This window comes from Mastigoproctus giganteus, chromosome 4 (genome assembly GCF_048544385.1).
Source record: "Mastigoproctus giganteus isolate SK-2022 chromosome 4, ASM4854438v1, whole genome shotgun sequence".
Taxonomy (NCBI): Eukaryota; Metazoa; Arthropoda; class Arachnida; order Uropygi; family Thelyphonidae; genus Mastigoproctus; species Mastigoproctus giganteus.
This window is the reverse complement of record NC_143578.1, coordinates 120,317,978-120,332,858: the sequence shown is the minus strand read 5'-3', so window position 1 is coordinate 120,332,858 and position 14,881 is coordinate 120,317,978. Positions and strand designations below refer to the sequence as shown.

Here is a 14,881-nt window from a genome sequence, read left to right as displayed (position 1 = left end):
TGCAAAATCATTAAGCACCCTGTTACAGTTTGATAAACCTCTGGCATTTTCCTTGCTAATAACTCATGTGTGAATGTAGATTCAACTCATTCAGATTATCAGCTATCTGAGCAGGATCATTAACATTCAAACCATTGATATCAAGTGGACCAATCTGATTCATCCCAACCCTTCTAGGATTTATAAAACTAAAGACGTTCGTGCTGTTTTTCTTAGCATTCTTTGCCAAATATTTCTCGTAATCTGCCTTCACTTGCATAATCTCTTTTGTGACTTGATTACAGACTATTTTGTATCTACCATAGCTTTCTGTGTCTCCTGATAATTTATATGCATCCAGTGCATTTATCTTCTATGCCACAAGTCCCATTAGTTCCTCTGACACCCATTTAGGCCTAAACTTTGAACAATATTTCTTAATTGGTATGAAAAGAGTAGCAGCTTCCACAATGAGTTACTTGAATGCTTCCCTCTTAGAATTTGCTCTTGGTAACATCCTCAGTCGGTCCCACTGTACAGAATTTAAAACTGTCTGAGACCACTGTAGTCACCTTTATGAAAGCAAAACTCTTCCTTTAGCCCCCAAAGGTAGTTACATCTTTCAGTAAATCCTACACCAGTACACTGTGATCACTGCCACCTAGTGATTCCTTTATCTGCAGATTCTTAATGCATGAATAATCGCTGCTGATAATCAGATCAAGAGTATTACTCCCTCTGGTTGCCTCTCAAACATGCTGCTGCAGAAAATAATCATCCAATAAATCCACAAAAGCCTTGCTAGTATGAAGTGACCAACCCACAAGTTCCAGTCAATATGGCCTAAATGGTTGTCAAATGAACTAATGAGACTCATGCCAGAGAACCAAAATGCATGGGATGCATATAAATTATCAGGCGACACAGAGGCCTATGGCAGTTATAAGCTAGTCTGTAATCAAGTCAAAAGGAGGTTAGGTAGGCAAAGGCTGATTTCTTAGCATCCTTTGGCAAACGATGCTAAGAAAAACAGCAACGATTTCTTTACTTATATAAACTCTAAAAGGAAGGGGATGAATCATATTGGTTCACTTGATATCAATGGTTCGATTGTTGATGATCCTGCTCAGATAACAAACAAACCGAATGAGTATTTTGCATTCACACATGAGGAGTTATTAAGGATTGAAAATGCCAGAAGGTTATCAAATTGTAGCAAAGTGCTTAATGATTTTATTATAACTGAGAGCAAAGTGGAGGAGAAATTGTTGAAGTTAAACCTAAGAATGGCATCTAGGGTGTATGGGATATATCCAGTTATATTAAAGGAGGTGGCAAAGGAACTAAACAAACCCTTAGCCATAATTATGAGAGATCCTTGGACTCAGGGGAGGTCCCCACGGACTGGAGATGTGCAAATGTATCCCCAATTCACAAAGGGTAGGTCATAGGGTGACAAGAGGAATTACAGACCAGTTAGTTTAACTTCTGTTCCGCATAAAATGATGGAGTCACTGGTTAAAGATGCATTGCAGGATCATCTAGCAATAATTCAGACACAGCATGGGTTTGTTAAGGGAAAGTCTTGTCTGACAAATTTGAATGGATATTATGATGTGGTTACAAAGGAACTGGATGCAAAAAAGAATTTTGATATCATATACAGTCGATTCCAGTTATTTGGGACACATCGTGACTAGTGCATTTTGGCCTTTTTAAGCGGCTGCCTCGATTATCCGAATGTTTCACATAAAAAAAAGTTAAAAATACAATGGACCCCCACTTTACAACTGGTTTACTGTACAATCAAATCATGTTACGATGGAGTCACCATAATAAAGTACCATTCACTATACGATGTGTAGAAAGCACCGGTTATTGTGATAACATTTGTGAATTGAATTTTAATTCTATTAAACATCGATTCTAATTAGCGAAAATAGTAGGAATATTATCTACAGGCTATAAAAGTAAAGATATATTAAGGACAAATTTACCTTTTATTAACTTACCAATTAAAAAATTAAACGATACATGAAAATAAGAAGAATATAAGTAATAATTAGAATAATTAATACATACTGTAATATGTACATACTAACTAGTTGACATTTCTGTTCACTGACATTTGTGGGTGGGGGTTCAAAATTAAAACAGTAAAAAGATAAGCAATCAATGACAAAAGAACACGGCACACACAAATTACAAGTTTGTTTGTTATTTGGTTTTTAGGAGCATTAGCAACTAAGGCCATATTGCTCCAGGATATGTGGTGGTCATTTCCTGACCTTTCCGCATCCTCCGTATTTGGTGGTGACAAATTACAAGTAACACGATATGCGCAAGTGAGAACAGAGTAACAAGTTACGAAGCTTTAAAAATAGGATTGAAGAGAAGATTCTGAAAATTAATTTTTTTATATGATTGAAGATTCCATGGAAGTGTATACATATTTCACCATAATAACCTACAGAATTCTGGCTGTCGGTATTATCGCAAATTCAATAAGATCGAGTTTACTATCTGTTTATGATAGATTGCACAAACAGAAAAGCCAAATAAACAGACAGGTGAATGCTAATTGTTTTATGGTTGTGACCTCCAGAAATCCGACCGTACCTCATGGTTCGGTCGGAGACAATCATAGGGTAATCTCCAGTGCTGTGGTCTCCTGCCCCAATTAAATGGCATGTTGTCCCAATTAAGCGAAGTAAACCCTGGCTATTTTCTCGATTGGGTTCTGTTTTTTAAGATTTGTCCCAAATAAATGGCTGCCCCGATTAACCGGTGGCCCAAATAACCAGAATCCACTGTACTTGGATTTCAGGAAAGCTTTTGACACTGTTGTGCATGGAAGACTACTGTACAAATTGGAGCAGAATGGTATTAAGGGTAAGTTGCTAGAATGGATAAAAGGATGGTTGAGTGGTAGAAGACAGGGAGTGGTAATCAATGGGCACTGCTCTTCGTGGACTAATGTTATTAGTGGAGTCCCACAAGGTTCGGTGTTGGGTCCACTGTTGTATATTTATCAATGATATTGATGAAGGTATATCAGGCTTAGTGTCGAAGTTTGCAGATGATACAAAGATTGGCAGGGTTGTTAATGACAGTAATGGCAGTGTGCTACTGCAACAGTATCCAGAAAATTGGGAAGATGGGCTGAGAAGTGGCAACTGAAGTTTAACATTGAAAAATGCAAAGTACTGCATATGGGTAGAAGTAACCCCAGAGGAACGTACCAACTGTGTGGTACTACACTTAGAGTGGTAGAAAATGAAAAAGACCTGAGAGTAATTGTGCAGTCAGATATGAAGTTTTCTGAGCAATGCAGACAGGATGCAAGAGCAGGTCATGGAGTTTTGTCAATGATATACAGGAATTTTGCTAGCAGGGAAAAGGAGGTGATTGTCCCTCTGTATAAGGAAATAGTCAGGCCATGCCTTGAGTACTGCATACAGGTCTGGAGACCTCATTTTTGGAAGGATGTAGATTTGCTTGAGCATGTACAGAGAAGGGCAACAAGATTGGTGAGGGGAATGACGGGATCCTCTTATCAAGAGAGGCTTAAGTTCTCCAAATTGAAGCGGCTGGAGACTAGGCACCTGTGAGGTTATCTGATTGATGTGTATAAAGCCTTGAATAGGTTGAGCATGCTGAATTCTGATGGGATTCTTCCACTTGTTCAGATTACGAACTTAAGGGGGCATAAATTCAAATTGAGGAACAACAGCTGTAGAATAGATGTGCGGAAATTTGTCTTTAGCCAGCGGGTGGTTAATTGCTGGAACAAACTTCCATCTGTTGTTGTGAAAGTTGATAGGTTAAATAAATTTAACCTATTAATGGTTGTGTGATTTTTGTTTGAAAAATCACACAACCATTAATACGTCTAAATTCAAAAAATAGCAAGGGCTTAATTTTTCAGTACTCACCTTGATCGATCTGCAATTGTTATGGTTTGTGCACTTCTACTTCCTTGCGCATTTTAATCCTGTTTCCATCATAATTACTATTTACCCACTCCTTAATTCAAGAACTAATCACCTTAAAGCTAGTCACCTCTTGCCATTCAAACCATAACAATTGCAGATCGATCAAGGTGAGTACTGAAAAATTAAGCCTTTGCTATTTTTTGAATTTAGTCCAATAAAACAGTACTTTAAGACACTATAACTTCTAAGTGTCCATTAATAGGTTAAATTTTTGTACGAAAAATCATTTTTGATTTTTGTTTGAAAAATCACACAAACCAATTAATGATTGTGTGATTTTTTTTTTTTTTTTGGCTGATGCTTCATAAACTCATATGCTTGCTTTCTTGCATCACATGCCACGATGACTATTACTATATCTGGGAAGTTAAACTCCCCCATTATAAGACAATCTGATTTACACTCCACTTTATTTCTCTGTATAGTTGTTCACTATACTCATCAGAGTCATTAGGCCTATAACACACTCCTACTCTGAATTTTGCTTTCCCAATGCAAAAATGTCGCACCGAATTGATGTGCTTTCCCCTCTATTTCCCCCTCCCACCCTCTATTTCCCCCTTCCTCCCTCTATTTCTCTGCATAGTTGTTCACTGTACTCATCAGAGTCATTAGGCCTATAACACACTCCTACTCTGAATTTTGCTTTCCCACTGCCTATGTCACACCGAACTGATGTGTTTTCCCAATGCTTGTGTCACACCGAACCGATGTGCTTCCCCAATGCTTGTGTCACACCGAACCGATGTACTTCCCCAATGCTTGTTTCACACCGAACCGATGTGCTTCCCCAATGCTTGTTTCACACCGAACCGATGTGCTTCCCCAATGCTTGTGTCACACCGAACCGATGTGCTTCCCCAATGCTTGTGTCACACCGAACCGATGTGCTTCCCCAATGCTTGTGTCACACCGAACCAATGTGCTTCCCCAATGCTTGTGTCACACTGAACTGATGTGCTTCCCAATGCTTATGTCCACCCATGTCAGCTGAATACACTTCCTTAGATTTTGATTTTCTTAACTAACAGCATGACTGATCCTCCCTTTCTATCCTTTCTTTACACATCGTACTCCCCAAATTCCAATTTTGCATTCCTTATCTCTCTATGTGACACAGTGTCTCTGATATTCCAACAATATCCATCTTTGATGACTTCACCAGCACCTCAAATTCATAATTTATTTCATCAAATATACTTAATTTATTTTTAAATAATAACAGGAACTAAACAACCTAAATAGGTAAATACAGAATACATTACGAAATTCAATAACATTATCATTTCCTTTCATTACTTACTTCCATCTGCAATGATTCAGCTAAACCCATTAGAGAAAACTTTGAAGCGGAATATGCTGTATACCCATAAGTTCCTATCAAACCAGCAAGCGAAGACACAAATACAATATGCCCATTTCTTTGCTCTTTCATAGAAGGTATAACTGCTCTTGTCATTTGCACACTACCAAAATAATTGATGTCCATCATTTTCTTTAAAAGAAAAATAATAAAATTATAGTCAATACAAAAAAGACCAGGGTGTAGCAAATTAAATTTTCTCAGAATAGGTTAATTCATATTAAGAATGTAAAGCTCCAACTTCAGAGAGCTTATTTAAAAAATTAACTTGAACTAAATTCCCATTGGAAATATTCTCTGAGCTTATTAAAATTTCTGAACAAGTGCGAAATATTCATTAATGCAAAACTATTAATAATGCTGCATTTTCAGTATTGCACAATTGGTTGGGCTGAAATTTTTTTTGCCGTGGCAATGATCAAAGCCATTATAAGGAAAACACACATCACCAATGACAATACAATTTACAGTACTGAAGGGTAACTTACTTCTGCTCTGACATTAATTATTTCATTAGTTTTGAGGTGATGTTATACATCACCTCAAAACTAATGACATTAAGACGACATCACCTCAAAACTAATGACATTAAGAATAGGTCTACACACTTATTTACTAAGTGGAGGGCAACATTGAAAAAAGTCAGGGTTAAATTTGAAAGTGTCTGCAATTCTGTTCAGACAGAATACGAGTGTGTATATGATGAGAGCATTGTCAATCAATTCAGCCTTGGAACCACAGTGCAAGTCTCATGGTGTAAGATTTTTCTCAATGTGGTCTGTACTTGTTAACAGGAGAGACTGCTTCAATACGGATAGGATACACTTAAATTGAAAGGGTGCAAGAATATTTGCTGAGGCTATAGACGCAGTCTTAGGTGGGTCGGAAAACTGCTAGCTTGGGGAGATTCACAGACTAATAGATTAATGGTAGCCACAGGCAGAGATGAAAGTGATTCTTGCGCTGCTTCTATTAGAATGAGTAACAGCCTGCAAAGGGAGGTACTGGGGATTTCAAGGGCTGCTGGACGCCATCACGGAACAAGTAAATACATGGGTTATGTTAGGGTAACAATAGGTGTATGCATACTTGCATGTACACCAATGCTAGGAGTATTTTTTTTTATGAAAACCCCCAAACACGAGAGGTATTAGAACCTATAGTACTTAGTACCATGCTTGGGTTGAATATTGAGAAGACGAAAGAAGATATTTGTTGAAATTAGACTTGAACTTCTGTAGACTGTAATTTTCGGAAAATACATATGAAGGAAGGCTGTTCCAGAAAATGGCAGCTGAATGAATAAACAAGGAAGATGAAAAGTTGGTTCTGTGAGTTTGAAGTTTGACAGTAAATGGATGTTGGCTGGTGGCGGCACGTGTTCAGACTTTTTTGAAAGAGAGAGCGGGAATTATAGAAGCCAATTCAGAAGAATAGTGCCCATGGAAGTATCTGTAGAAAAGGCATGCAGCAGAAACAGTATGTCTATGAGACAACGAGTGGAGAGACTCTCTTAGAGAGGAATCATTAATTAACCTAACTGCCCTCTTCTTAATGGAATCTAGAAGGCTGAGAGAGGTTTTGGAGGCACCACCCCAGATGTGGGAACAATATTTAAAGATAGGGTGGATTTGCGATTTGTACAGAGTGAATAGTTGTTTGGAAGAAAAGTAATGCCGAGAGTGAAAGAGAAAATCAAGTTTTTTAGATGCAGAGGAAGCAATATTTGTAATGTGCTTGTGCCAAGAGATTAAAAGTCAGGGTAATCCCCAAAAGAGATATATCATTTTGCCTAGAAATAGGAGTGTCCCCAAAGATAAGCATAGGAGCAGAAGAATCCTTTTTGCAAGATATAAGACAAGACTGAGTTTTAGAAGGATTGAAATCAACTAAGTTGCCTTTGCCCCACTGGAGAATTACCTGGAGATCGGCATTTAAGGAATTGGTAGTGGATATTCGAGAAGTTGATGCTGATTGAGCAGGGAAAGGTTTTCCAAAATAGAAAGAGGAATGCAATGTGCTATCATCAGCAAAACTATGGATAGGATTACCAGTCAATGGAAGAAGGTCATTAATATACAAGAGGAAAAGAGTGGGGGGAAAGAACTGAACTTTGGGGGACACCAGCATTAGTGGAGAAGTTAGAAGACAGAGAGCCATCTATCATCATCCTCAGTGAGCGATCAGAGAGAAAACGCAATAACCAATTGCAAAAAACAGTTGGCAAACCTTAAGATGGAAGCTTGTTTAGAAGACCTTTACACCAAACACGATCAAAAGCCTTTGAGATGTCAAGAGCAACTGCTTGTGTTTCACCAAACTTTCCCATTGAATTTTTCCATAAATGAGTAACATAAGCCAGAATATCACCAGTGGATTGACACTGACGGAATCCATACTGGTGATCGTTGATCAGACGGAAGGTTTCTAGGTAGTTCAAAAGTTGGTGGTTAATTGATTTCTCCATTACTTTAGAAAGAGTAGAAGTAATTGCAATGGGACGGTAATTGGATGGGAGGGACTTGTCGCCCTTTTTAGAAACTGGCTGGATATGAGCCAATTTCCAAGCAGAAGGAAAAACACCTTTGGAATAAGAAAGTGAAAAAAGGTGGCAAAGAACAGGAATAAGTTCAGGAGCACAGGTTTTGAGAACAAGTAGAGAAATACCATCAGGACCTGGAGCTTTCTTAGCAACGAAATTCGTCAAAATCCTTCTGACATCTTTCTGACGACCACAGGAGGCAAAGAATGGATTGTGTTGGGAATGGTGGGAGGTGTTTTACCAAGATCATTAATACATGAGTTGGAAGAAAAATGGGTTGCTAGCAGGTCAGCTTTATCCTTGGCTGAAATGACAACAGAACCATCTGGTTTTGACAGAGGTGGGAGCAGATGGGCAAAAGCTGTAAATAAATTTGATAAATTTGAAGTGCTGGTCAAGACATCAAATGCAGATACTGTTGGAATTTTAGAGATGTGGTGTCATTCAGATATAAGTGATACAGAATTTGAATATGGGGAGTTCAATGTATACAGAAAAAACGTATATTGTCAAGTGGCACTGGGATTCCCTCTACAAACCAAGTATTATGCATTGTGACACTACAAAAGTCTGTAAATGCCAGAGATAGTGTCAGTTTTACTGTTAATTTGTGTTGTATAGTGTAACGTTGGGTTGTGTTGTCCTGTAGATTTGGCATTTAGCTAGGGGTGCCTAATGGGGGGGGGGCCTATGTGTAGCACAGGTAGAAAGTTCTCTGGCAGGGAGAACTATTAGAAGAGAAAAATGCAAAATGGAGTGACAGTAAAGAGGGAGGAATAGATGAAGAAGATTAAGGTGGATAATAGGAAGGCTGTCAACCTGGAAACAGGAAGTTAAAGGGATAAGAGGCATCCCTGTGGGAGGAGCCCATCCGGGGGGGGGGCTGTTAAAGAAAGGTAAAAGGTTTGTGGTGGTAGAACCTACTAGGCAAAAAGTTGGGATGAAAGTGTGGGAGAAGAAGGTCATAGGGTCAGAGTGCTCTATGCTGGGTGGGGAGGCAAAAGTCTTCTCTGTGGATACACAGTGCAGCTCTGCATGAAATCCCACACAAGCAATACTAGCTGTAGCCAGTGTCAGCAGTTCCCATTCCATACCTTAAAATAGATGATGCATGGCATCAGCAGGGGTGGTTCCCTGCTGGTTATGCCCACTGAAGAACAAGTGGGGGCTGCCAGAACAATACACACACTCTTCTTATGTTGAAACCCTATACAGTATATACCTTTCCACTCAGATACAGAGGAATACACAATCTATCTTTTTTTTTAATTATTATTATTACTACTCATTTATGGTCAGACTGGTAGGTAACAATGTACAACCATCATTCACTCATGTGCTTCTTTTCATATATCATCATACACTCAGACAGGACACATAAATACCACCTAAATAAACACAACTATCAAGATATCTGCACTACTTTATTTTAACTCATCACAACTACATTCACCCGGTTACTGCACAGTCTACACAGGTGATTTTACTTGCACCACATTTGTGCATCTTGACCTGGAAAGGTACTTTTATATATATATATATATAAATATAAAAAAATATATTCACTTATTTAAAAACTGATAAAAATACTAGTCAGAGCAGATTAATGCCATCAGAGATGATTACACATTACATTTGCCTGAGAAAATACAAAAATTATTAAATTCAATAGATATATCTTAAAATGGAGGTGAATAACTAACCAACAAAGGACCCTATCAGTCTCTCTATTTATAGCAAAGTCAAACTAAATCCAATAATTCCATATTTGCAAAATACAAAATCTAATAATAAAACACGCCTGTGTGCTCTGGATTCATAATTTATTTATCTTATTTTTGTTACACAGAGCATTAAAATTATGATAAATGAATTAGCTTTCGGCTGGGTGGCAGCCTTCATCAGATTAAAATACTTTGAATGGCAGTTAGAATAGAGATGCACTGCCAGGATGGTACGTGAGACACGTGGTTAATTGTCCATAGACAAACGCTGGCCACGTCACCACCATACGTCACAGCCACAAACATCAACAAACAATTAACCACGTGTCTCACGTACCATCCTGGCAGTGCATCTCTATTCTAACTGCCATTCAAAGTATTTTAATCTGATGAAGGCTGCCACCCAGCCGAAAGCTAATTCATTTATCATAATTTTAATGCTCTGTGTAACAAAATAAGATAAATAAATTACAAAATCTAAAATACCAAAATACAGAAAAATACCAAATTTTAACAGTTATTATTGAATTAAGCTTACATCATAAGGCAGATCATCATGGAGCTAGAGCCTCTCAATACATGCCATCAATAACAACATAAGCTATCTGTTTCTGCTATTTATATGCCAGCCTAACCACATTATGATATACTAAATATAGTATAAAATAATAGCATTAAGTTTAAATTAACATAAGCAAAGTAGCAATATTTGAGTTGATATAAGGCCATTTGGAGTACAACGTCTACAGAAAGGATAGACAGGATAGGAAGGGGGGAGATGTTATGCTATTAGTTAAGAAACACATAAAAACCAAGGAAGTGAAGCCAGTCGACATCGCTGGACAGTGCAGTGTGGAGTCAGTTTGGTGTGACATAAACATTGGGAGATCAAAATTGAGAGTAGGAGTGTGCTATAGGCCTAATGGCTCTGATGAGTATAATAAGGAACTATACAGGGAAATAGAGTGGGCCAGTAAATCAGAGTGTCTTATAATGGGAGATTTTAATTTCCCAGATATTGACTGGAATTTGGGGGCTGGATACTCACACACTAGCAGGGCTTTTGTGGATTTATTGGAAGATTGTTTTCTACATCAGCATGTTCGGGAGGCAACTAGAGGGAATAATACTCTTGATTTGATTATCAGCAGTGATTCTTCATGCATTAAGAATCTGCAGATAAATGAACCACTAGGTGGCAGTGATCACAGTGTGCTGAAGTGGGATTTACTCAAAGAGGTAACTACCATTAGGAGTAAAGGGAAGGGTTATTGCTTCCGTAAAGGCGACTACGATGGACTGAGACAGTATTTAAATTCTATACAGTGGGACCAACTGATGATGTTACCAACAGCAAATTCAAAATGGGAAGCATTCAAAGAACTTATCTTGGAAGCTACTAGGCTTTACATACCAACTAAGAAATATTGTTCAAGGTTTAGGCCAAAATGGATGTCAGATGAACTAATGAGGCATATGGCAGAGAAGAAAAATGCATGGGATACATACAAATTAACACATGACACAGAAGCCTATGATAGATACAAGTTGATATGCAACCAAGTTACAAAGGAGGTTAGGCAGGCGAAGGCAGATTACGAGAAATCCTTGGCAAGGGATGCAAAGAAAAACAGCAAAGAGTTCTTTACTTATGTAAACTCTAGAAGGAAAGGGATGAATCAGATTGGTCCACTTGATATTGATGGGTCAAGTGTTGATGATCCTGCTCAGGTAGCTAACAAACTAAATGAATATTTTGCATCGACATTCACACATGAGGAGTTATTCAGCGAGGGGAATGCCAGAGGTGTATTCAACTCTAGCAGTAAGCTACAGAATCTTGAAATAACTGGGAGTAAAGTGGAGGAGAAACTGTTGAAGATAAACACAAGAAAGGCACCCGGGGTGGATGGGATCTATCCAGTTATATTAAAGGAGGCAGCAAAGGAAGTAAGCAAACCCTTAGCCATAATTATGAGAGCTTCCTTGGACTCAGGGGAGGTACCCATAGACTGGAAATGTGCAAATGTGACCCCAATTCACAAAGGAGGATCAAAGGCTGACACAAGTAATTATAGACCTGTGAGCTTAACTTCTGTTCCAGGAAAATTAATGGAGGCACTGGTTAAAGAAGCACTGCAGGATCATTTAGACAAGACTTCAGTTATAGCTCAGACACAGCATGGTTTTGTTAAGGGGAAGTCTTGCCTGACCAACTTGATTGGATACTATGATGCAGTCACAAAAGAACTGGATGCAGGGAATAACTTTGATATTATATACTTGGATCTTAGAAAGGCTTTTGATACTGTTGCACATGGAAGACTGCTACACAAATTGGAGCAGTGTGACATTGGAGGCAAATTGCTGCTATGGATAAAGGGGTGGTTGAGGGGGAGAAGACAGAGAGTGGTAATCAATGGACACTGCTCATCGTGGACTGATGTTATTAGTGGAGTCCCTCAGGGCTCAGTGTTGGGTCCATTATTGTTTTCTGTATTTATAAATGATATTGATGATGGTATATCAAGCTTAATGTCCAAGTTTGCAGACGATACGAAGGTTGGCAGGGTTGTTAATGACACTAATCACACTATGCTGCTGCAACAGGATCTGGAAAGATTGAGCAGATGGGCTGAGAGGTGGCAAATGAAGTTTAACATTGACAAATGTAAAGTACTACACATGGGAAACAGCAACCCCAGAGCAACGTATCAACTCTGTGGTACAACACTGACAGTGGTAGAGAATGAAAGGGACTTGTGGGTGGTTGTGCAGGCAGATATGAAGTTCTCTGAGCAGTGCAGACGGGCTGCAAGAGTAGCTCATGGAGTATTGTCAATGATATACAGGAATTTTTCCAGCAGGGATAAGGAGGTGATTATTCCATTGTATAAGGCGATGGTCAGGCCACACCTAGAGTACTGTATACAGGTCTGGAGGCCTCATTTCAAGAAGGATGTAGAGTTGCTGGAACGAGTACAGAGAAGGGCAACAAGATTAGTGAATGGAACAAAGGGGTGCTCTTACGAAGAAAGGCTTAAGTTTTGCAAATTACAGTGTCTGGAGACTAGGCACCAGCGAGGTGATCTGATAGAGGTGTATAAAGCCTTGAATGGTTTAAGCATGCTCAATGCTGATGGGATTCTTCCTCTAGCTCAGAATAATCACCTGAGAGGGCATAAATTCAAATTGAGGAAAGACAGATGTAGGATAGACGTGCGGAAATTTGCCTTTAGCCAGCGGGTGGTTGGTTGGTGGAACAGACTTCCATCCCTTGTGGTGGAGGTTGATAGCCTAAATAAGTTTTAAGGCTCAGCTGGACAGGTATTTTGAACGAACAGAGGGGTGAAGTGGAAGTGGTTTTTTTTTTTTTTTTTTGGCTGATGCTGCATAAGCTTGCTTTCTTGCATCAAGTGCCTCTACTAATGCTAATGCTAAGTCTTCTCTGTTTGAGAAATCTGGATCATGAGATCCGTAAGTGGCATGTCTATTTGTGTCCATCTTTGCTCCTTTTTGTCCCGGGAGAGTGTTTTTCTTCTCCCAGGTTACCAGCCCCGCCACGTGGAGGCAGGAGTGGTTCCACCAGTGACCAAGCGGTTTAGAGATTTAGTTAGGTTAGTATGGATTACACACACACACACACAAGGAAAGAAAGGTGTATTTCCTTTCTGGATCCTACTTCAAAGCTTTTAAGTAAAGAATCACTTATGAAAGACAAGAAGAATAGAGACACTGGAAAATAAATATAACTAATCCGCTGAGAAAGAACGCTATGTATTGCACAAAATATCGCTTGGCACTCGGGGCCATGTGAGTTGCAGAATTTGGAAACTAGACACCTTAGAGGAGATTTGATTGAAGTGTTTAAGGCTCTGAGGGGCATCAGTAAAATGAATGAGGATGAAATTTTCAAGATTATAAATGATGCTAGAACTAGGGGACATAAATTCAAGTAACGGGGGGGGGGGGGGGGGGGGAAATGCTTAGATTGGACTGCAGGAAGTTTTATTTTAGCCAATGAGTTATAAATTACTGGAATAAGTTGCCAACATGGATGGTAGAGGCTGACAGTTTGGGGAAATTCAAAGGTCATCTGGATAGTACCTTCGGGTCAGGGAAGCGCATAGGATGATAGGTTTAATTTCCTTTTCTTTTATTAATTATTAATATATTTATTTATTATTATTTTTTTATCATTGTTCTATTCGGTTTTTTTTTTTGGCTGGTGCAGCATAAGCCATAGGCTTTCTTGCAACATGCAGCCATTACTAATACTATTACTAAGTCAATTGGTTCATTACGCATACATGCATTTTTAATTAATAACAATCCTTTTAATTTTGATTTTAGCTATTTTTAATACTGACTTTTAATTTTACTTTTACTTCTGATACATAATGTGCATTTAATAATTATTAGAAGTACATGCTTCTTTACACAAACAATTACCAGGAACCCTACTAAGGGACGGGACTTTACACCCCTGGTAATTTTCTGAAGTAGTTTGCATTCTTTTTCTTTGCTCTTATTTGTATACTATCTAACTCTAATATCTTATGTCTCAAAATCTATTGGAGTATTCGAGGGGGATTGAGTACTATTTCTATCCTTACAGCCTATTCCTTTCGCCTTAATACTGGTTTATATCTTTGCTTTGCTTTTCACAAGGCGCCTCCGTAGCCAGGTGGGAAGGAGCAGCAGTGCGTAGCACACGCTTCTTGATTAGACAGGGGTTCGAGCCCGTCACCACCAAATACGGAACATGCGGAAAGGTCAGGGAATGACCACCGCACCGGAGCAATATGGCCTTAGTTGCTAATGCTCCTAAAAACCAAATAACAACAACAACAGCTTTTCACAAGAAACAGATGTACTTGTATATTTTCCTTAAGTAACAGAGACACTTGTATATAATAATTCTCATAGGCTATAGAAACATTTGTATATATTTTTAATAAGGTTTTAATTAATTATTTTAGTTTTTGCTATCTGTAGGGCTAGCAGTTTTTTTTGCCAGTCTGCCATTAATTTTAAATTAACTTAAATTCAACTTAACTTAAACAGGCTAGCAGTTATTTTTGCATGTCTGCCATTAATTTTAAATAAACTTATACCTACTTAAATTCAACTTAACTTAAACAGGCTAGCAGTTATTTTTGCATGTCTGCCATTAATTTTACATAAACTTATACCTACTTAAATTCAACTTAACTTCAACCTATGATTCACACTATGTTTACTATTTGCACAATTAAACGCCCAGAGGTCCAAGGCA

At 38.5% G+C, this 14,881-nt stretch overlaps 1 protein-coding gene across 1 annotated transcript in view; it reads right to left on the bottom strand.

The window, feature by feature from the left end:
* Kdsr (3-ketodihydrosphingosine reductase) overlaps window positions 1-14,881 on the bottom strand; it is a 213,577-nt gene that overhangs the window by 45,711 nt on the left and 152,985 nt on the right. The window contains exon 6 of the mRNA XM_090371754.1: window positions 5,278-5,469. Within this exon, the coding sequence (XP_090227880.1) occupies window positions 5,278-5,469 (192 nt within the window). The remainder of the gene's footprint in view (window positions 1-5,277; window positions 5,470-14,881) is intronic.